Below are 24551 nucleotides of genomic sequence, written 5' to 3'. Positions count from 1 at the left end.
GTTGGTTTCGTTCTCGGCCAAGGAAACCAACTCGTTCCCATAAAGCGAGTCTGGTGGCAAATAAGCCCTAGGCATACCTGCCATCTCCTGAGCCGAGACGGAAACCGACTCGTTCCCATTAGGCGAGTCTGGTGGCAAATAAGCCCTTGGCATACCTGCTATCTCCTGAGCGGCTCGCGCTGCGCTCTCTGCGACAAGCTGCGAAACCCCCCGGCCCCTTTCCCTGCGCCTTCCTGCATCGTTCGGATACTTCCTCGCCTCGATCTCTCCGTCCCCCTCTCCCTTGTTTCTAGCTCTCATCCTCTGCAAAGAGATTTTAGGGTCAGGGCCCCTTGATCGCGCCTTCGGCTCACCCGATAAGCTGGCGCACTTCTCGCTCATCATTCGTCGCCGACGGAGCCCCGCCTTAACCAGTGGGACTTTGTGATCGAGGTCCGTATTTATTTTCTTGTCGATCTCTTTTTCGTCTATGGATTAGGTATGTGGCTCGTCGATTGTAGATGAACTCAATGTGTCGTACCTTGTTCTGTATGATCGGCGATCATCGTTATTGTTTCTTTGCTCGAATTTAGGCTTTTGGCGCTGTTAGATATGTTGTTAAAGGTCGCTTTCTCTCTACCCCTTCTTGTAAAGGTTGTGTCTGGTCGATTACCGGTGATCTTTATGTTCCCTTTCTGTTCTGCATAATCGTCGATCATCGTAAACATTTTTTGTTTAATCCTGGGATTTTGTGCTGTTTGATTTGTTGTAAAGATCGTTTCTTCAGTGGAATCGAGTGATGATCGTGTGGATGCGTCGCTATATTTCTGTAAAGTCTGGTCGGCCCTGTTGCAACTGTTTTTGATTGAACAATCAACACGAAATTGATAGGTTGATTACACTAGTTGAACATGTTCGGTCACTCCTAGCAGTGTTTCATGCGGTTGGTTGCTTGTTACTTTTATTCTAGGGAATATGCCTTTTCCCGTAGGTTGGTAGCGACTTATTCTTTTGGGTGGTACCTTTAGTCCGATGCTGGAAGTGTCAAGTGAGACTGTTTATATGGTTTCTATGTCATCCGCCAGGAAGATTAAGAGATGTGGTTCCGTTAAAAAACTTTAGATCTTGGATAAATGCGATGGTTTCTTTATTTACTGCAATCGGTTGATTGTTTATGAGTTCTAAATGTTTTAAAGCTGTAGCATTTTCTTCTGCAACCATATGCATGCCAATTACTTCAGGAAGAAGTTTCTTTTGGTCCTTGTGTTGCTGGAACTATATCCATGTTAGTTACTCAAGGACAAAAGATCTTTGTATCATTTGTCTCCTGAACCATATGCATGTTGGTTTCTTACAGAAAACAAATTATTTCTAGTAAGCTACCTAATTTGGTACGCCCACTGTTGTCATGAATCCTTGTCATGTGATCTTAGGGTACCTGAAGTTGATGTTTCCATTGTTAGTATTTCTTGTGCAACTAGTTTATTTTTCAGTAGTATTTGAAACTGTTGATTTTTTTCCCTAAATGTGTCATCTTGGCCATCCTTTTGCTTAAGGGCATGTTTGGTTCTTTAGTAGGAGTGATAAGGGTCTCTTTATATCATATATCCGTATGGACTGTTTGTATGGTGCCCGAATTATAGACCATTTGAATGGCAAAATTTTGTTCCCTAACAGCAGTTGCCGCCTCTATTTTAAAAGGCCAAGTTCTTATCCATACTGGCCATTCGAAGATGGGATCACTGATCTTCCTTTACTAGTATGCGTCGAACTTCTTATTCAAGTTGGTTTCCTTCATCACTTTGCCAAATCAAGCCAGTTGCTATCCTTGTCCATCGGAAGTTTGTTATGTTCGTCTTGAGGCACAAAAGCACTACCTGATCCCATGTTTTGTTGCACAATCCACTGTTTTCGTAGTGTGATGGTAGTGTTCAGGACTTAGTTGTCTCTCTTGCTATGTCTTTACAAACTATGCCTATACCCAGGGAATGAGGTTCATCAATGTGGGGTGTGGTCAGAATTAATGCATACAATCCCATAATCACATCTAGATATTTATTGAACATATTTTACTAAAGTCTATCTGAATATTCTTCTGAAATTAAATGCATCCTTTTCCCGGTCAAAATAAACCATTTTAGAGCATTTCTTCATTTTTGCTAAATTTTGATGATTGCTTAAAAAAATATAAGAAGATTGATTCTTTCAAATTTGAGTGCAAGGTTCAAGTCATGCATTGACCACTGCAAAATTTATCTTTGCAACTTGGATGCCAGCGTTCAATTCACATTTCGATCCATGTGAACCTCAGATTGGCATGAGTCACATGCACTCGATCTTTCTTTTCCAGTGTAAAACTAAAGTAGCTCATGGAATATTATGTTATATTATATCTGTGGAATAATGATTCCATCTAGTATTGAGAGTTAGATAAAAGAATGTAAAATAAATCTGCATATGCAGTCTTTCAGATCAGTAGGCTGAAGATGTAGGCTTAATATTAAGGTTCATCTTGTACAATAAGGGAATGAGCTTTATGCAGAGCTGAGCTAATGATGCTAGACTTCTGTCTCTTCAGAATTTTATTTTGGAGGCATGAGGTATTATAAATGTTATGGAGATATACAGAGTTGAGCTAATGATGCTAGACTTTTGTCTCTGCAGAATTTTATTTTGGAAGCATGTGGTATTATAAATGTTATGGAGAGATCCATATTTCTGCTTGCATATCAAGATCTTTTGTTGATTGAAACAAAGACTATTTTTCGCTGTAGTTTGGTGTTTGTGAATTACTTTGCAGCAAAATAAATTCTTTTCCTCAAATGCTAAGTTCATTTTGTGTGGCATGCAGCTCTCACACTTAAATATTTAGGGTCCTATATTAAATGAATCGGAAGCGCCGATTCAGAGTCTGGTGACCGTTAGTGTCAATAAGATGATGGATGTTTCTCTCTTTCTTCAGTATAGTGCATGCTACTTTGTCCGATTCCTTGTGCCGGTTAGGTGGACATGATATGTTCTTTTGTTCTTGAACTGAGCTACGAGTGATTGTGAGAAAACACAAAAATTGGGCAAATTGAAGGGGGTTCTTCCATCTAGCGCATGTTTCTTGTAACGACACTTATTGCCACTTAAGTTTTTATGATATCATCTTTTGTTCTTGAGTGATTTTGAGAAAAAAAAAACTTGGGTTGGATTTTTTGAAGGGGTCGTTCATAAGAATATAGAATATTTCTCTTTACTCGTTTTTAAAAAGTTATTTATTTTTTGATAATTTGTTGTTACTTAACATTTATGGTTCTTTCCAAGGTTCGCTGTACCGTACCGTACCGGCGTTTCGACTTGGGCTTGGTACGGTATGGTACCGGTGTATCGGGCGGTACATCAGGGCGTACCGAGCAGTACGCCCTGGTGTACCAAATATTTTTTTATTTTTTTTTCTCATACTGTAGCAGTGCTACAGTATAGTACTGTAGCACTGTAGCGGTACCGGACGGTCCGCGTACTGATAACCTGTCGGACCGGTACGTACCGCCCGGTACGGGCGGTACACTTCGGTACGACAGACCTTGGTTCTTTCTGCTTTCTAATTGAATGCTATTGTATCATAATTATATGCAGATAATATCCGTTTCACATCACAAGTAGCGTGTGGAAGAACTATTATGGAGGTGAGCTTTAAATTAATATTCAGCTTTTATTAAACTATTATTAATTATCCAGTCCATTTCTTTTCATGGTTTAACATACATTCTCCTATGATCTTGTGTTTTTTCTCGGTATACTTCTGACTAGACAACTTCATTTGGATTTGCATGTGCACCATTTGATCAATGTAGGAAGTGAAAAAGGTTATCGATATAAACTCAACAACCACTATCTTGGAACCTGAAACAAGCATCAGGGGAGGTTTGTACTTGCCACAGCAGGAAAGAGTAATGTATAGACCCCCAGAGAGAAAATTAAATTTGGGTATGCATGCCTATCTATTTTACTGTTATCATCGCCTTCATGTTGGAAGGTGAGAAACTGAGAATCATGCATGTCCTGCACAGTAATGTTCATTAACACTTTGGAACTATTGATAATGCTGTCAACAGGTTTGGATGTTCTTGCTAGTATAAAAAGAGAGAAGGGGGATTTGGGATTTAAAGCACCTGCTCCAAAAAAAGTTGTGACCTTTGACTCTTTTGACGAAGATGAGAAATGCGACCCTTCTGGGATTGAAGAATCAAGAGATGATTCACCCCGTGGTCTTCGGGGACACACATCTAGGCAGTACCGTGCATCTTTTGTTGAAGAAAATTCACTTCAAGGTTAGGTGCCACTTCTATGTGAAATATAATTTATACCAAGGTCTGAAATTTCGTATCGTATCGGAGTTTCGACGATCGCTCGGTACGGTACGGAACGGTATACTAAGTGGTATATATATTATATATATATATATTTATAAATATATTTTTTTATTTATTTAAAAGGCGACGTCGCCTCGTTTATATATATATATATATATATATATATATATATATATATATATATATATATATATATATATATATATATATATATATATATATAATCGCCTCGGCGACGTCGCCGAGCCTTTTTCTAATATATATATATATATATATTAATTTAATATTATTATTCGTTTCGCCCGGTAATGGGCGGTCCGCGTACCGGTTTACCGTCGGACCGGTACGTACCGCCCGTACCGAGCGGCATTATTCGGTATTGCTTACCTTGATTTATACTAAGAAGTAACTCTTTATTTATAGTTTAATTTTCTACTAAATGGTGATAAAAATGTCTATGAAGTACTTGTCATCTACTATGATAGAGATCTTCTGATGACATCAGGCTCGAAGCCATCAGTTACCTAGCAACAGCAGGAAGCTCATTGAGATGTTCATTTCTTCTCTATAGCTTGCGGTATAATACGAGGAATATGCTGACAGCTGTATAGGTTTCTGTAGGTTGATTGGAGATTTTTTTCTTTCTATACATGTATTGTTATATACTCTTGGGAAAGAACATTTAAAATTACTGTTTATGATTTTTGTTGATTTTAACCTGTGGTTGATACAACTTGCTACGATGTCTCTTGAAAATTTTTATTTTGGTGATCGATACTGGTAAGGAAATTGTTCGCTGTGCTGTTGTGCATATCATGTTTTATTTTTGCATGTTTTCACTAAGTAAAGCTGTGGATCGATATATGCGTGATTGTAAATAAAATGTTAATTAGAAGGCGGGGATCAGAATAAATTGATTGTTTGATGGTGGGAGAAACTGTGGAACTCGAGAAATAATTTATGGAGGTTAGGTAGTGCTAAGTGCTAACAATTGTTGGATAATTGTTCTTTAAAGTTTGATGTGATGAATGAGATGATTATGTGAATATATATATTGTTGAGAAATAAATATGCATAAGTATTTCATATTTGAACATTATGCTTGCTCATTCCTTAATAGGGTGTCTTCCACATGTCTTTGTAACCCTTTAAAACATACTTTTAGAACGGAGGCATTAGATTGCATGAGTACTTTTTGCCAGTCATTTGACTTTGTTTATGACTAATTGGATATGATTTTTGAACTTTCAGAATCTACCATGACATCTGATGGTGCAGGCAGCCAAACCTCTCACTCACAACGCACAAATGAAACCCCACGTCTTGAGGTACATTATTTTGCATTAGAAGGCCAAGCTTAACTCAATTTTAACTTCATTAGGTTTTGAATATTTAGTTTATTTTTCATTTTATACTGAAAAATTTGTGGCATTTGATGGAACATTATTTTAACTATTCCCTAGTCATCCCTAAATAAGAATTGTACCTGTACATTGACTTAATTTATTATCCGAGAATTCATCAGAGATTCTGCTTTTCCAATAACTTTGGCTTTGAAAAATTACAATGAAACTCATCGCATCGTGGACAAGTGCATTTCTTGGCATGCATGTTGAACAACATATTGATATCAGAAAACCCCAAGGCTAGGAAACATATGAGAGATGAGAAATTGGAACATTCTAACCATCTTAATTTGATGCACTGTGATTTATTTAAAGACCAGATGAGTCTTAAAATAGTTTAGATTCAGCAGTCAGTTTATCATTTTCATTTCTTAAATTGTTTTAAAAGGGTCCCATAGCTTTGTTTTGTGTATATGATTGAATGTTTTTTATCAGATTATAAACATGGTCTTTATGTTACATTAAGTCCTCACGATATTCAAAATGTACTAGTAAATCACTTTAGCAGTAATTTTAAGTGAATGATTGACTGTTAGAAACTACGTCTGCTATGCCTACAACTGAAGATTTTTTTTCTATTTCATCTGCAGAAATGTAATTTCTTTTATTAATGATGTAGAACAATATTGACTGAATCACACTCTAACGTTCAGGTATATGCCCCAGACATTTATAAGATTCTTTACTTGGTATTTACTGGGCCTGGCTCCTAGTAGACGCCAAAAATAGTAAGTTTAATTGGTAGAAGTTAAGACACTTTACATAATTTGAGTGAGGTGGAAGGAGGATTTGTTGCCACATGAAAGAAGTTGGAGCAATGATTTTAAAAGTGTTGGATGAATTTGTTATTTGGATGGAGGAGTTTGAGAATTGACCCCTGACATTAGAGATGAAACAGCAGCCCTGTCTCTTTTTTTTAATTAAAATGAAGTGATTATTTCTCAACCTTTGTTTTTCTAATTAAATTTAATTGAGTGTCACACTTCTAAATCTCTCAAGTAGCATGAAATAAAGAAAATCATCCCATCTTGGTTATTACATAGCCACATGTTTAGTTTGTGCATCATGGACATTTACATCCAAGGATTTTGGCCCATTATACCTTAAGAACTGGGGATGGACTTAGGTAACTTTTCTGATATAGAAAGCATATCAAGAAATTAGCTTTAGCCCACCTACAATTAAGTCGTTTAAAACTATGTGGGAAAATAGAGTTTGTTATCCTGCTAGACTGTGGATGTGGTCAGGAAGTGTGGAGGCTCTTGGGGCTGAATAAAGTAGAACAACATGATAATGTTGGTTTAAATGATACTATGCAAGATCAAAATTGTATGCAGCTTTTTCGAGAATATTCTTTTGGGGATCATGTGCATGCAGTTCTTTACTTGTATTGGTTTGCTTCTATAGAGTTTTTTTCAGTTGGTTTTTGTTTAGGAATAATGCATTTTTACTAAAACCAAAGCCGAGATGAGTGACATGTGGTGGCTGGAAAGTGAGAACAGTATGTATGCTAAGATTGGGACTCGATGATGGAAGAAAGTATGAAGGAATTGCTTGTTGTCTGGTTGGTATGGTACAATGTCTTTCCATGCATTTCCTTTGCTGGTTCAGGCATATATCATGTCATCCTAGAAATAAGTAGCAGGCCTAATCTATCTTCGTAGAAAAAAGTTGTTACCGTGCTCGCTGTTAAAACTAGGTATTTTTTTGGGTTTAGGGTGTGCATGTTAGCACCAAAATCTTATCATGCCGGCTTATATGAATTCTGTGCATATCAAAATGGGTAAATATAAATTGTTAGTTTTTTATGTTCGTTTTGATGCGCGCTTAAGTAAGCATGGATGGCCATCCTAAATATTATACATGCATAGTTCTGTTTAACCATGTTATATCAACTATATCTCGTGTAGAAATATAGCCTCTAAGCCTTCAACCTTCTTAAGAATTATATAATGTTCTATTTTGCAAGTGATGAGTCACATCTAGTCGAGTTGGCAAGAATGCCTAATAAAGAGAGCCAAAAGCCACCTCCTCTTGGAGAGCTCCTTTGGGGTCCACCTTAAAAGGTCAAAATTGTGCAAGGTTTACCCTAGAGACGACATATCTTTGCGGGCCAGAGTATCTGTAGCTGTGATGGCTGATGATGGACTTAGCTTTTACAATAGGGCTGATAAAGACCCTAACTCCCCAACTAAGAGCTCTGATGAGGCCACATTTTGTTCCATATTAGTTGAAGAGTTGGAGAGCCAAAGCCTAGGACAAAGCTGAAGGCTACTTATCTCTCAAAGGTGCCTTTTGGGATCTACACCATTCGAGGCCCACCGTAAGCAAGTAATTCCTCGTGGGCTAGTAAGTCTGCAATGATGATGGGCGGTCTATGATAGACCTTATTAACAAGATGCTGGTTGGGTTGAGTTTCTTTAAGTGCGTTTGTAGTGAAGATCAGTGATTGGGAGCATCATTTGTACCACTTTACTGTTTTTTTTTCTTTTTTCTGTACATATTTTATATCTCGTCATATTAGAAAAGCAGAAGAGAATGAGATGATTAGATATTACAAATTACTATGTCTCTAGGACCAAAATTCCAAAGGTAACTCAGATAATTATCGTCTTTATCGTCATCACCATGTAACTAACATTTTCTAATCAAATTGTTGATTAATGATTATTTGATGTTAAAAATGAAATAAGCTTTGGTATATTGTGATGATCTGTTCTATTTTTAGTATATATTAACATGCACTATCTTAATATGTTCGAAAGGTTTCTTCGTCTAGAAGCTCTAGGAGCATTCATTCTCGCAGTTCAGATAATTACGAGAGGAGTGAGAAACAAAGGTATCGCAGTGTTGAATATGGCAGAAGAGATGAACACGGGAGATCCAGATATACTACAGATTATAGCAGGAAGAGGAGTCGGCACGAACAGACTTCAAACACTCCTTGTAAGTTTTATCTTTTGATTGAATGTGGTTTATTCAGTTGTCTACATGGTTTTTTTATTTGAGCTAATGAGACCTATAATTCCCAGCGAGGTCAGGCTGGGATGACGGGAGGTGGGAATGGGAAGATACTCCACGTCGAGGTTCTAGGGACAACTATTCTGTGCCTCACAGAAATCGACCTTCACCCTCTCCAATGTTGGCAGGTGCCTCACCTGATGCACGGCTTGTGTCCCCGTGGCTGGGTGGTAATACACCTCGTTCTGCAGGCAAGTATGACAAATAAGTCAGTTTTTAGTTATTATATCATTTACTTGAAAATCTCTTTCTTTTACCTTTATTTGTACTATCACTAGAAGCTTTGATGATAAAAATGACCATTGGGACTACAGTTTCTCCATGGGATAGTGTAGCTCCCTCTCCGACACCAATACGTGCCACAGGCTCCTCAAAAAGATCTGATTCGTCTCAGAGTGGAAAACATCGGCTACGTTTTACTGTTGCAGCTGATTCAGAGGTACCTGTCTAGGTTTTCTATTTTCTATTTAATTCTAATAAGTACCGTGCTATATGGTTCCTGACATTGTGTTCTCAGCTTTGCATGTGCCTATATGATGGGTTTTTTTCCCTAGAATATATTAGCATCAAAAACGAACTTTGGGAAATTAAGGTAGAGGTGCACATATTGGATTTGAATTCTGTCAATGGAAGAGAACGCTTGTATGATGCAATACAGCACAAAGAAACAGATGGTTAGCTGCCTTGAATTTCATGATAAATGCCCAAAACATTTAAAGCTAGAAGTAGCGCCTCAATCAAGTTTTTAATATTAATCCGGCCAATCATGATAAATGCTTCTTGTTTCTAGTTGCTTGTTTAACCATAGCCATTAAGCTCTAGACTATGATTAATATAAATGGAAGAGACTTAACTGAGTTTTGATGCACGAGATGCCAGCTATTTCTTCCTTGCATTAGTTTGCTCTGTATGCATATTTTTCTCTGAATTCCAATTTGTATGTGGTAAGTTTTGTTATTTGATGATCGAATGACGTTGTAGACCTGAGGGCAGTCTTATATTGACTGTGATGTCCAGATGAATGTCTTTTGTTCTTGTAACTTGGTTCATGCACTATAAACAGTGGAGACTCTTATTCATGATGCAATTAACTAGGTTTTGTGTCAATCTTTATTGTATGTAATTGTGCAGATTACTTAATGTCTTACAAATTACGAGCAGGACTAGGTTTTGTGTTGTCGGATAGTTGGATAATCGGATCAATATTGGCTGAGGGCGATCTGATTTATTCTGAGAAATTGGGTATTTACATAAATTGACTGGGATTGGACAAAATTTCCATTATTGGTTAATCCTAACACATCCCACCCCATTAAGTCTTGGAATCTTGCCATCTGAATGAGAGAATGAGAGAATATAACTGAGACGAGGAAGAAGAGAGGGAAAAGGGAGGGGAGATTGTGAGGGAAGAGAGGGCACCTAGAAGAAGAAATTTTGCAGAGGAATACAAGACAAGAAAGAGGGAGGCAGACTTAGTGCAATAGAGGGTGGAGAAAGAGTGCCCCTCCCTTTTGGGCCCCAAAACTGGAAAGACTGACAGATTTAGGAATCTCACTTAAATTTTTGTATCTTGGATTATTGATTGGATTTTTGGATTTAGACCAGATTCAACAAGCTGTTTACATTCCACAGAGAATGAATTAAACTCCAGTGTCTACATGGTGCCTACTACTATCGTTATGATGATGACATAATTTAACTGGACCTGTTAACAACAGTGAGTATAATAGTAATTGTTGTATGCTATATTGCATTTTCTGAAGTCAAGGGTTACAAAGTGCCAATTCACATTTAAAGAATTTAGTAGTAATTAATTGCTACAAAGATTTCAATCTTATTTTGATTTTAATTTTTTTTTTAATTTTTACATAGTATTGCTGGAATAATTTTTAACATATATTTTAAATATTTTAAAATGATATAATACTTTTAAATATTAATTTTTTATTTTTAGTTTTTGCAATATTGTTTCAACATTTTCATATTTTTCTATTTATTTTATTTTCTTTATTAACTTGTTTAATAAAATTTATATTTGCAAAACATTTTCAGTTTTTAGGAAAACAAAACCCCTTCAGGATTTATCAGTAATTTAAAGGTAATGAATAATATAACACACGGCACATTGTGTTTCATGGGATATTATATTCATATATTAACTATAAATAAGATGCATCACCTAATTTGTTATTTGTCATGCTGTATTTTCATATGAAATATAGTAATTTAAAGTAACTTCATTACAAATTAATATATGATATGCAACATTATTTTTATGTTGTCTTTGGTCTATTTTTTCTAATTCCTCTCATTTTCCTTATTTTATAAAATTTGAAATTTAGAGATTTTTTTGTTTCTCAATTCTGATTTCTCTTATATGACTGGTCCAACCAATGCTATGTTTTTGCAATTGACTGATCCATATACTGATTCTGATTTATGACCTATGTTTTAATAAAAAGCTTCAGAATTATCTGGTAGAAAGAGTGGCATGCATTAGAAGAGCACATGCAATTTAGGGGAATGAATATGATTATTACAACATCAAAACCTTCATGCAAATGAGTAGCGCAAATACGTTATGAGGACTTTCTTCTGAAATAGGTCTTTAATATATAGGAATCTGTTATAGGTCTTTAGTTTTCTTAAAATCATCCAGTGGGTTCTCTTGCATCACTTTCTAGCTGTTTGCCAAATTGTCAATTTGGAAAGAACAGAATGGTGGTGTTATGCAACAAAAAGAACCATCTAAAGTAGATATCAGAAAGTAAAAGGGGCATCATGACTGCTCCGTTGGAACATTGCGACTCCCTCTCTGCTGGAACAAATGGTTGGTTCTTGATTGAGTTCCAATTTATTTGTGTTGCAGATCTCCACTTCGCCTGTTCTAGTATAAGCAAATGCCATGCGTCATAGTTTCACCAGGTGGGTTTCACCAGGCTGCTAATTTCATGAAAAGCAATTGAGAATTGAGATTGTGTATCAGATTTATTTCATCAAGGAACATTGTTGTAATTAATACAAAACACCTTTGAGCCACCTGAAGAAAAACACTATAGAGCACTGACCAACCATGCGGTTTTAAAATATGCTAGATCTATTGCTGCATGCTTTATTGGTCAGTAATTACAACTAGGATAATCCAGTGAGATATAAGTTTCCCTTTCAAAAGTTTTTCTTATTCAGAGGCTAGTTATGGCATGACTTGAATGGTTTTTATGCAACAATGATACCTCGGAGATGAATCTGTACTATGAGGTTGGTGGAATAGATTCTTCGTATCCTGGTTAGGTGTTCGGATAAATATAGCTTGTGGGTGGATATGTTGTGGATATGTATTATGGATTTTGTGGTTTTATTAGTTGCATACTGTCAACTTGTTGGCATGATGTTTTAACTTGCATTGTGCTGTTACAAGTCACATCCTTTGGTTCCGTTTAGGCACAAGAAAGGTTTTCCAATAAGAAAAAATGGCTTACCATAAAAAACCTTTCGAGAAAAGAATTTTGAACAAATAACACCCCCATGGTTATTTTTCTTTTCATGACTCCTGTACAAGGCAACAAGCTTCAGACAATTAGCAACGAAGTTTAAGCTGTGCCTTGAAACGAACATTGTTACCATATTTTGATATAATTCTTTGTGAAAGTGACATGTCAACCAGCTTGGCATTGCACATTTTAGCGTTAAATACTTGATTGTTGCATCGTCTAATAGGTTCAGTGATACCATGTTGAAATCTGGTAATGTTGTTTGCTATGCATTTCACTGGCTCTGTTACTAATTCATGCCTAATTACTCCCAAGGGAATATTGTCCATTTTTGGTTGCCATATCATTATTTATTAAGATAATGTAGCCTCATTTATACATGGTGAGAAAACCATACCATTTGTCTTCATTATTATGACCTTCTAGCTTCTGCTTCATTCTCCTATGTGCTTTGTTTTTAGTATTCTTTGTTTCTTAGTTATTTTTTAATGAATTCAAAGGCTTATCTGCGCTTGTTTGTTTATTGGTTTATCTGCCATACCAGGAAAATGAAGCAGCTGAAAGCACCTTAACCACATTTAAGCCTTATGAGATCACAGAGGAAATGCGCCAAGAGATGGATTACAATGCTGACCGAGCATGGTAGGTGCTTGTTTATGAACCTTTCTTTTGACTGAAATCAAAGTGTTATAAACTTGTCTTGAAAATGTTACTCTGACATTCAATTTAATCAACTTATCTTTTCTAAGATTTTTACTGAAAACAAGGATTGAGCACCTTTTATTTTCTATAAATTTGACGTATTGCTTCCTGTACATAATCCTTTGGGGCTTAATGAATGGTATGTCATGAAAGTATCAATTGCGCTCTAAGTCTCTTGATGTTTTTTTTGTAGGTACGACAGAGATGAACATAACACAATGTTTGATGGTGATAGCTCGTCATTGTTTGGTGGGGATGATGCTTCTTATAAAAAGAAAGAAGCATCACTGGCAAAGAAACTGGTATAATATATCATTGCCTCTTCCTTTCCTGATACCGAAATAATGTAGTTTTAGCAATATAAGCTTCCATATTATTTTTGCTCTATAAATTTATATCTCTTCATGTTAGCTTGCAATTAGAAGCACAAATGATTTTTGTTGGAAGTACTTCAATGTGAGTTCAGCCAATTAGTTTTGGTAAAAGTGAGGCTAGTAGCACATACTCCTGGGTAGCATGGTGATACTTGCATTTTGGATCTTCAGTTAATACCACTAATGTAATTATAAACTTCACAAAATGTAACCAGGTTTTTCTTTTATTTTTGCTTGGATGGTTTAAATGGTTTTTTCTCTGAGAAAGATTACCTTTTGCATTTTCACTATGGAGTTTGTTGGTCACATTGGATTTGCAATTTGTCATGAGTTTAACAAGCAAATATTTTTTACTTGGCTCTCCTTTGGGACCTGGTTTAGTTGTCTTTTGATCTGCTTTTTGTCGAAAGGTTCAATGGGTTTACTTTTTTTCTTTTTTCTTGGGAGTTTAAATGATTTTTATTTTCCTTGATGAAGGTCATTATCTGTTGTATTTTCATGATGAAGTTTGTTGGTCACATTGGAGTTGCATTTGTTACAAGTTAAAAAGCAAGTGTTTTACTTGGCTCTCCTTCACGACCTGGTATATTAGCCTTTTGGTTGGCTTTTTTGTTGAAAGTGCCTTTGAGTTCAAGTCTATCTCAAGTCCAGGTAAATTTAGATTTAGTCTATGGTTGAGGTTGGGTCCTAATTAATTGTGTCAAGTTATTTTTTTTCTGTTTTTCAGAATTTTCATTTTTAATTTATTAGTATTTGTTGTGAAAGGGGATTGAGACTATTTTAGTTATTTTAGGATTCTAACCTTGGTTTCTGGTTAAATATTTGAAGTGCAGCTTTTGGTATGTGTAACTAATTAATTGTTATCCAAAATAAGCATCAAACTTATACTTGATGGATGTAGCAATAATACATCATATCAGCCTTTGATATGACAGTATTAAAGATTATGGCTTAGGAGAAAGAAGAAAATAAGAAATACAACCAGTCAATTGTAATCTTTATTGTCTTTCTGATCTATATCAAGATTTAATTTTTATTATACTACTTAGGAGAAATGTATGCTGTATCGAGTTATGAAATTAATATATAACTTTTCCCTAGAGTTTGACATGGTCATCCTTTTTCCCTGCTTATAAGATTCATCTTGTTTCTGATCTGGCCTTTTACCTTGTTCACATTCGCTCTGTTTTATACACCTATTACATCTGTGCTTGCTTCACTCAGAATAATTTGACTAAAGCTTTTTTGGATTTTGATATTACTGATATGAAGTGGAAGGTTCTAGAATGCTCTCCATGCAGTTTCATGTTTCTGATTTTGATATTGCGGTGGTCATATGACCCATCTTGTACAAGACATGTACTCTCTCATGATGCAGGACATTAGTATTAGGCTTGATATGAACATGTTTTTGTGAACCAGTAATTACCATTCAGATTAAAAGAAAATTTTTTATAAGAGCAGCTATGTTTTGTCTGCCACAATGTTGAGTAGCCGAGAAGAATATTTGAAATGGTAGGAGCAGCTTAAGGCTTTTGAAATGAATGTCTAGACAGAATAAATAAAATAGTGAATGGCACCTCTGGAAAGTTTGATATGTAGCCTGTTAAGTTATCATGTGATGGAACATCATCTGAAATATATTGGATGCATTCAAGAGGTAAGGCGAGTTAATTAAATTTGTCTTTAGCGGTTGGAAAGCTTGGCTTATTAGATTCCTGACTTATCTAGACTTTGTTAACCCAAAGTCATTATCACCTGCTGGATCTTTATCCTTGGTACAACTTGGAGATTGTACTAATATTATTGCAAGTCATAGTAGAAAAAATAAATTCATTTACATATACCACTTTTTTTCTTATATATGTGTAATGCTGCAGACTCGTAAGGATGGAACATTGATGACCCTTGCCCAAAGTAAGAAGTTATCACAATTGACTGCTGATAATGCTCAGTGGGAAGACCGACAGCTATTGAGATCGGGGGCTGTTAGAGGAACAGAGGTGCAGATTGACTTTGAGGATGAGGATGAGCGCAAAGTCATCCTTTTAGTTCATGGTATGCTGAAGTTAGATCTAATTGTTCTACAGTATTACTCTGTAATGTCTTTTTCATTACCATTGATGCTATGTTCCAGTGAGTACCTCGTTGTCCTATTCTGTCATGAAGGAGGAATATGAAGTTGATAATGAACTCTTAGGATGATGTTTGTTGTTCATGCTATAGATTTTGGGCCACAAGTTCTAGTGAGGTGTCTACGGTAATCACATTATAATCAGACTCATATTTGTGCTAACAAAAGGATTTTGCATAAATTAAAGAAAAATTTCTTATATATCAAGTCCGATATTTTTCTATTATTGCACATTTTTCCTGTTCAACTTTGGTGATTATTTTGGCATAACAAACCTGAGGATTATGTACCAAGATTTGTTATCACATATCTTACCAAAAATTAAGATAATATTAGAATCCTAATCTAATTTAAAGATACCCAAATCTATTAAAAAAGGAGGATTATTTACCAAGATTTGGTATCGCATATCTTATAAAAAGTAAGGATAACATTAGAATCTAAATATATCCAAATATGGTAAAAAATCATTTCGATACATTTTAATGAAAATAATTTTGTAATACCTAGAAAATAGAAAAAAATCATTTCTCAAATTTGACCAGAAAATATCTGTACGATAAATAAATTTACAAAAAATAGAAAGATTAACTCTGACATATTTTGACACAATGGAGACCTAACTAAATGCAATTTTGGCTTTGGGCTCAAATTGTTCTTCCTCATTTTTTATTACAATTTCGCATTTTGTCAACATCTTCAGTTCTATTGTAAATTATGTGGATGTGCAATGCACTATACATTTTGTTATAGAAACCTAAGGTTGATGCTTCTTGTGCTCATTAATACTCGGAAAGAGTTGGGTTATAATTGTGAGAATTAACGTGCTAATGATTAACATTCACTATTTGTTTTTTAAGAATTTCAATTCCTTACTATGTTTCCAAAAGGATTTATGTTGTGAAATGTGCAATTTGTTTCTGTAATAAACGTAACTAACTGTTTGAGAGCCTATAGAAGAGAAATGTCACTTGTTTCTAAGATATTTTGAATGTCATTTGCATTCTTTATAGTATACAATACCTATGCCAGAAGCAAGCTACCCTTTTGTTTAAGAAGTCTACTGGGAAGTCTTGTAAATGTAAGCAGTTTCTTGAGAGATCCTGAAGGGCCATCATTGATAAAAATGATAAAAGACTTGAATAATAGAAATTGTCCTGCGTTAGACTTATCTGATATTCCATCATCTATGATAAATATCCATGCGTCATGAAAAAATGCTGGTCTTTCAGAGAGATGTTGTTTGTTTCCACTGTTTAGAGTGAGTCAAATTTTATATAAATACCATGTTTGTTTGGAGGAATCCTAACTTATCTTTGATGAAGTAAAAAAAGAAAAGAAAAAAAAAACTCTTAGTGATGAATCCTCTAGACTGAAGTTCTATTTTTGCAAAAGGCTGCTTGTGCTTTTTGCTCACAACTTCCTCTGTGCACATGCTGATATGTGTGTTAACTGACATGTTCTGGCAAAACATGGTTAGACAGTTTGCCATTTTCACCCATTTTATGTTACCCTTATCTTACTGTTCTAGTTGATAGGCATGACAATATGAAGTTGCAACAAAGATGGTGCTTGTTTGGTCCTTATGAATTGTATTACCAAGTGGCTGAAGTTACTGAGCACCTGTTCCAACTTTTTGCAGATACAAAGCCCCCTTTCCTGGATGGTAGGGTGGTATTCACAAAACAGGCTGAACCTGTAATGCCTATTAAAGATCCCACATCAGATATGGCTATAATTGCTCGTAAAGGTTCTGCTCTGGTTAGGGAAATCCATGAAAAGCAGAGTATGAATAAGTCACGCCAACGGTTTTGGGAGCTGGCAGGATCAAAACTTGGTGACATTCTAGGGGTCCAGAAGACAGCTGAGCAGGTTAGTATTTGTGATCTTAGCTGATTAATTTTCTTGTCCATCTCCTTTGAATAACTCAACTTTCTCTGCTTCAAATATCAGATTGATGCAGATACCGCAGTGGTAGGAGAAGAAGGCGAAGTGGATTTTAAAGAGGAAGCCAAGTTTGCAAGGCATATGAAAGAGAAAGGTGAAGCAGTAAGTGAGTTCGCCAAGTCGAAGTCCATTTCACAACAAAGGCAGTATCTTCCAATATATTCTGTTCGTGAGGAACTGCTGAAGGTTAATATCTATAAACATATTGGTCAACATATTCATTTTGCACTCTATAATGCATGCTTTGTTTGGTTCTCTTTAAATGTCATATCATATTTTGTGTTTTCTGTTATATGTTGAATGAAATTAATGATCAAGGCTTTCCTAGGAAAACAAGTTAACACCAAAAGTTAACAACTCTCATCCCCCTCGCCACCTCTCACAACCATAGTCATCCATCCGAACCTAGATTGCTGCTCTTTGCTATCAGTATTCAAAGCAGCCATGCAAATGCTTTTCCGAATACCGATTTCACATTCTTGCCCTTTTCCCTGCCTCTTTTGTAATCCTTTCTCTGTCAGCTACTGACAACATTCGACTGCAATGGTGCTCAACAACCCTTTGTTTCTGTCACAAATTGTCTTTCCCTTCTCTGTTCTAGCTTCTCTCCCTTTTCTCTCTCTTTCTTATTTTCCCTCACACCTTTCTATCAGTTTCTCTCCCATTCTTCCTCTCGTTCTTTGTTTCTCATTAAAATGTTTAGCTTTATAATGATACACATGAAATTAATTTTTTATTTTATTCAAGGATACCAAAGGTATAAGTCCATTGACAAAATGGTACTGTACCGGTCCCCTAGATTACCAAAATCGATATCAGACCAGTTTTTAAAATATTTGCTAGCATTGTTGTTAGATGCATAGTTGATTTCTAGGACCACCAGTTATTTAAATGAGTGATTCCCAAATAACGGTTCAACTACTCCCATATTACACATATCATGAATGAGGCTAAGATACCCTGCACTTGTAGCATGGCCCAGTACATTTGATATCCTTAGTAACTGTGCTACTTATTATTAAATTTGAGACATTACATGTTTGTTGTAACACCACTAAAAATTTTCCTCGTGTTGGTGATATCATTGTTGTTTTTGATATGTTCATGATTTCCTATGCAATTGCTTATCACTGTGCTTAATTCTTCTGCTTGCTCTACATTAGGTTGTTCGTGAAAATCAGGTAATAGTTATAGTTGGGGAGACTGGTTCTGGGAAGACAACTCAATTGACACAGGTAACACCCACTTCCAATACTCTCTTTGATTTTATTCAACATATAAGCCGTTTATTGTTAAGCTGATGATAAAGCTACCTGACAGTATCTTCATGAAGATGGATATACAAATAGTAGTATTATTGGTTGTACACAACCAAGACGTGTGGCAGCCATGAGTGTTGCAAAACGAGTCAGTGAGGAGATGGAAACAGAGTTGGGTGATAAAGTTGGTTACGCCATAAGATTTGAAGATGTCACTGGTCCAAATACTATAATAAAGGTTTTTTTTTACCTTATTTGGAATTTCTTTACTTCATTTTCTTACTATTTTTTTTATGCTTACTTCAAAGTCTAGAACTTCCGATGTTAATTTTTGTTCCATGGGCATCTTTAGTCCATTTTATTATGGTATTTGACATATTTAGTTCATTTTATTACAGTATTGGAAGTATTTAGTTCATTTTATTATTGTCTTTGATATCTTTAGTTCCATGACAAAATTCACTCGTTGATTGCATTCCACTGTATATACAGTAGGTTTATTTCAAAATGTTAACTATTATGAATTGGTTTAGCAACTGCTATGGAATCTTATTAGGATTTCTCCTACTTAAGTTCTAGCTATATTCTTCTCTTGATTAATTCACTTATGCATTGGACTAATTGGCCTACTATTTAGGATCTTCTAGTAATTTCTGGTGATAAACTTAATTGTATCATTTATCTTAGATTGAAGTATACTCACCAGAATGTTATATTTTATTTGTGTAGTACATGACGGATGGGGTACTTCTGCGTGAAACATTGAAGGACTCTGATCTTGACAAATACCGGTATGCTTATTGTCCTTTTTTTTGTTTCTATTTTTGTTTTAAGAAGACTTATTTTCCACACTTTTTAGAATCGGTTGTTCTTATTCTATGATATGAAATTCCATAGAAAATTATCTTTAGCTTGCAGGATTATTTGTTTCTGCCATGATGTTTGGATATTCTTAAAATTTACTTCCTTTGTTCACGTCCATCAGATCAATAAGTAAATTGTCAAGTGCACTGGTAGAAGATGAAAAGAGGTTGTCTATATGTGACAGTATTAAAAAGTCAAGGAGAACATAAAACTAACCTATTACCTGGTAAACTAAGACTCATTGCTGAGAATCATCTTTCACAACACTCTTCCATCACTGTTTAGTAAAGGACTTTTTCTTGTTATTTACTTTTAGGAGAAGTTGGAAATAGAACTATGCTTTTCCAAAGCATATTGGAGGAACATTTTAGAGTTTCTTACTCCTTTTTTATATGATCTTTCCTAATATTTAGCTTGAGGGGAAAAAGGATATTAGAACTATGCTTTCGGACAGAAGATGTAGAGATGGGCGGGGTTTTGGAAGATGAGGTGCCATTCTTTTTCATATAATATCTTTCCTAATATTTAGCTTGAGGGGATTAAAGATCTTAGATTTATGCTTTCTCGCAGCAGATTTAGAGATGGGTTTTTGATTAAATGTTGACTATTAAATTAGATCATTGGGTATCTACTTTTGGAAGATACGCAAATAACCTGTCGGAACATACAATCAACAAATGATAATTGTAGTTGTAAATTCTTACTGTTGCATCCTTCACCATGTCACTCCCCTTTATATGCTGTACCGCTGTAATCTTATGCTCACAGTTGTTCCAAAAAGTCATTCTTTCTAACTGTGGAAATTCAAGTCATTTGATCTCTTGTTCAGCTACCTTCATCAAACAGATATCATCGAGGTTTCTTGTTCAGCTACCTTTTTTGTTTTTGCGGTGGTCACCTACTGGTCAACCAGGACTGCTTGTCCTTGTTCTCCATTGGATCATCCAGAGATTTACTTCGTGGTGGATTTTTTCTTTTTCCTGGACATACTAACTGCAAGCTTGGATGGATTAGTTCTTGGTGTTCTTTTCTATGTCTAAAGCTTATGCTATCAGATAGTTTTGTTTTCTCCTTTGCTGCATGGTAGATAGTGTAAATTGACCCATAAAGCTATTTCTATTCATGATCTCATTGTTTTTCTGCTCTTCCTGTCCGATGAATCGAAGAGGATAGAGTCTCGTTATGTACAAGGGCTTTGAGTTATGCATTGATTTAAACTAAGTGATGTTATGTTGTCTTAGCTTGAAAAACTTCACTGTTTGCTAATGTTGATATTGGCAATAAAACAAATATTGCTTCTAGTTACTATATACGTAACAGACTTTAGGTAGTTATGATCTTCGAAGTGTTAAGAGGGAAAGATTCTTTGAATGTCTTTTGCTTGTTTTCTCAAACTTAATTTTTATGCTTTGTTTTTTGAGGCACAAAATTGTTAGGAAATCACATAGAACTTTGCTTTCATAACATGAACTGTTTTTGAACTTTGTGTATCCTGAGAAATTCTTCTTTTTCCCAGAGTAATTATCATGGATGAAGCACACGAGAGATCACTGAGTACCGATGTTTTATTTGGTATACTGAAGAAGGTAGTTGCTAGGCGACGCGACTTCAAGCTTATTGTAACGTCTGCGACGCTGAATGCTAAAAAATTTTCCGACTTCTTTGGAGGGTAAGATGAGTCAGCTTTGTAAGCTAATACCTTTACTGATGACCCATTTATTTACTCTCTGCACTCCTGGCCAACCTAACCTTTTTCTCTCTATGTTCCAGTGTTCCGACTTTTCAAATCCCTGGAAGGACATTCCATGTAAATATCCTGTACAGCAAAACACCGTGTGAAGACTATGTTGAAGCTGCTGTTAAGCAGGCGATGACTATTCACATTACAAGCGCTCCTGGTGACATTCTCATCTTTATGACAGGGCAGGATGAGATTGAAGCTGCCTGCTATGCTCTTGCTGAGCGTATGGAACAGCTCATCGCATCCACAAGCAAAGCAGTCCCAAAGCTCTTGATATTGCCTATCTATTCTCAGCTGCCAGCTGATTTGCAAGCAAAGATCTTCCAGAAAGCTGAAGATGGTGCTCGGAAATGCATTGTTGCAACCAACATTGCAGAGACATCCCTTACAGTAGATGGTATCTTTTATGTGATAGACACAGGATATGGTAAAATGAAGGTTTACAATCCTAGAATGGGCATGGATGCTCTACAAGTGTTTCCAGTTAGCCGAGCAGCAGCTGACCAACGGGCTGGGCGTGCTGGCAGAACTGGTCCTGGCACTTGCTATCGGTTATTTACAGAGTCTGCGTATCAAAATGAGCTGCTTCCTAACCCTGTTCCAGAGATCCAGAGAACAAATCTGGGCAATGTGGTTTTGCTGCTTAAATCCTTAAAGATTGAAAATCTTTTGGATTTTGACTTCATGGATCCGCCCCCGCAGGAAAATATTCTCAATTCAATGTACCAGCTGTGGGTGTTGGGCGCCTTGAACAATGTTGGAAGCCTCACTGAGATTGGGTGGAAGATGGTGGAATTTCCCTTGGATCCACCGCTTGCGAAAATGTTGTTGATGGGGGAGCAGCTAGAGTGCATAAATGAGGTTTTAACAATCGTGTCTATGCTTTCAGTGCCTTCAGTTTTCTTCCGACCAAAGGATCGGGCAGAGGAGAGCGATGCGGCAAGGGAAAAATTCTTTGTTCCAGAATCTGATCACTTGACACTTCTCAATGTATACCAACAATGGAAAGCAAACCAATACCGTGGGGACTGGTGCAATGACCACTTCTTGCATGTGAAGGGCCTTAGGAAGGCAAGGGAAGTCAGATCCCAGCTGTTAGACATACTCAAGTCCTTGAAGATTCCCCTGACTTCATGTGGGATGGAGTGGGATGTGGTCAGGAAAGCAATCTGTTCTGCTTATTTCCACAATGCTGCCAGATTGAAAGGTGTGGGTGAATATGTGAATTGCCGGAATGGAATGCCCTGCCACCTGCATCCCAGCAGTGCACTGTATGGGCTTGGATACACTCCAGATTACGTGGTTTACCATGAACTTGTACTGACCACAAAGGAGTACATGCAATGTGTGACTGCAGTCGAGCCACATTGGCTGGCTGAGCTGGGACCAATGTTTTTCTCTGTTAAAGATTCCGATACATCTATGCTTGAACACAAGAAGAAGCAGAAGGAAGAGAAGACTGCAATGGAGGAGGAGATGGAGAATCTGAGAAAAGAGCAAGCCGAAGCAGATAAGTTGAACAAAGAGAGGGAACGGGAGAAAAAGGCAAAACAGCAGCAGCAAGTCATCATGGTAGGTGTGCGGAAGGGCCCAAGGACGTATCTCAGACCCAATAAATAAGGTTTGTGAATCGAGCTAAAATTTCCAGAGCTAGCGACTTGTGTTTTCTTTGAAACGTATCTGTTGTACCATAAGAATTACTAATCAGAATGAATATCCACATTCATAGCTGCATGAGTCATATTTTTTATGAAGTTACCCCATATTACTTAAGCTTTGTTATATCACTGGCCATTACTATCCAAAGATTAAAGGGCATGTGTTCATAAACTTGGTGAAAGAATGTCTGCTGTATTCTTTATATTCTTTGATACAAGAGGTTTTCATGTGCCATGAAATCTTTTTAGCTTATCAGCTGACATAGCACGTTCTTGTTGGGCGGAAGATGCTCACATTTTGAAGGGGACAAGTTATATGCGATCAATTATACGTAATATGTCTTAAATTAAATATTACAAAAGAACCGATGACTAACGATATTACTTATATAGCCTTGCTCGTTAATCAGCGGTAATTATGGGTCAACGAGCACAAACAAAAGGGGGTGTCTTTTCTTCGAACGACGTCTCTTTCCCATTCCAAGTTCTTTTCTTGGACCGATTTGTTTCACCTTCCAAGTACCTCCCAATCTTTTCCTTACAGAGAGAGATCCCTTTCGAGACTCGGAACCCGCCCTTCGCTTTGAATCAAGCGAGGAGCAATGCTTGGGTTAGGGCTGCCCCAAAGATCGGGCTTACAGCACGAGAAGCAAGGTTTATTTGTGGGAGTCGTTCGGCCCTTTATATGTCGGATTCCATAGCTATGGTTGCGACCGTCGAAGCCCGATTCAATTGTCTAGAGCTCATAAACAGGGGATCCTTGGCCGATGTGTTTCAAGGGTAAATGCTGGATCCAATTTTTGTATTTCATGTTTGTTTTTTTATTTAATATTTTTTTTATATCGGAATTCTTGTAATTGTTGGTATTTTGGTTTCTTGATGTTGATTATTGCGCTGGTTCTGTTCATTTGGAAACGGTATTTTTCTTTACTCTTTATCCGTTGCTCTTTTAAGTCTTTTTTTGGCGGTAGTCAGCAGTCGATGTTTTATGAGCGAAAGATACATTGCATTGAGCTTGTAGAAATGGTTTCAGTTTGCAACCTTCAAGATCGATTTTATTTGATGGATTAAGACCCAAATCTTTTGCTTTAATAGAGAGTCGCTTCAACATAAATGCATTGTTTAACTAGAATGGATGCTAATTTTTCAGTGTTAAAATTACATGCATAACACAACCGATCAAATCTTGGCTGGGCACTAACAAACTTTGCACACGAAACAGTATTCGTTATGCAATCGAAATTCAAAGCGAGAAAATTGAATAACACGCATAACACAAGCAATAAAGAGCCACGCCAAAACCACATGAAGAGGCGATCCCTGTATCAACACGATCGAAATATCCAAAGATGTATCTTCTGACAATAATGTGATTGAATCGACCACGAAGCATTCTACCATGATAGCACAATTGATGCATCATACATTAATGATGCAATCAAATCAGTCATGAACTAACATGTGATGACAACAATCAACCATCAAGCATCCTACGACACAATAATGAGATCGATAATCGAATCGATCATAATAAAACATCTTATGATGATGAAAGTCTAATAAGAAAATAACTCTTAAGTGGTGTAGCCAGCTTAGACATGAAGCATCATCTAATAA

The 24551-nt window shown here is 36.3% G+C and overlaps 1 protein-coding gene across 1 annotated transcript; it reads left to right on the top strand.

Moving 5' to 3' along the window:
- The first annotated feature begins 80 nt into the window (after positions 1-80).
- Positions 81-23004, top strand: LOC135640991 (pre-mRNA-splicing factor ATP-dependent RNA helicase DEAH7-like). Its single transcript, XM_065155920.1, has 18 exons — positions 81-432; positions 3601-3650; positions 3819-3951; positions 4080-4295; positions 5589-5665; positions 8509-8689; positions 8776-8955; positions 9079-9203; positions 12800-12897; positions 13151-13259; positions 15212-15389; positions 17108-17337; positions 17419-17598; positions 18576-18647; positions 18733-18909; positions 19401-19462; positions 21052-21204; positions 21306-23004. Exons 2-18 carry the CDS (start codon positions 3645-3647, stop codon positions 22894-22896), a joined length of 3768 nt encoding a protein of 1255 aa, XP_065011992.1. The 5' UTR covers positions 81-432; positions 3601-3644; the 3' UTR covers positions 22897-23004.
- Positions 23005-24551: the final 1547 nt, after the last annotated feature.

This window comes from Musa acuminata, chromosome BXJ3-6 (assembly GCF_036884655.1).
Source record: "Musa acuminata AAA Group cultivar baxijiao chromosome BXJ3-6, Cavendish_Baxijiao_AAA, whole genome shotgun sequence".
Taxonomy (NCBI): domain Eukaryota; kingdom Viridiplantae; phylum Streptophyta; class Magnoliopsida; order Zingiberales; family Musaceae; genus Musa; species Musa acuminata.
This window is presented reverse-complemented; position numbering and strand designations above follow the sequence as displayed.

Coding starts and splice junctions, on each gene's coding strand:
- LOC135640991 (XM_065155920.1), top strand. Junction 4,296..5,588: donor TGAAGAAAATTCACTTCAAG/GTTAGGTGCCAC, acceptor TTGAACTTTCAG/AATCTACCATGACATCTGAT. Junction 9,204..12,799: donor CTGTTGCAGCTGATTCAGAG/GTACCTGTCTAG, acceptor CTGCCATACCAG/GAAAATGAAGCAGCTGAAAG.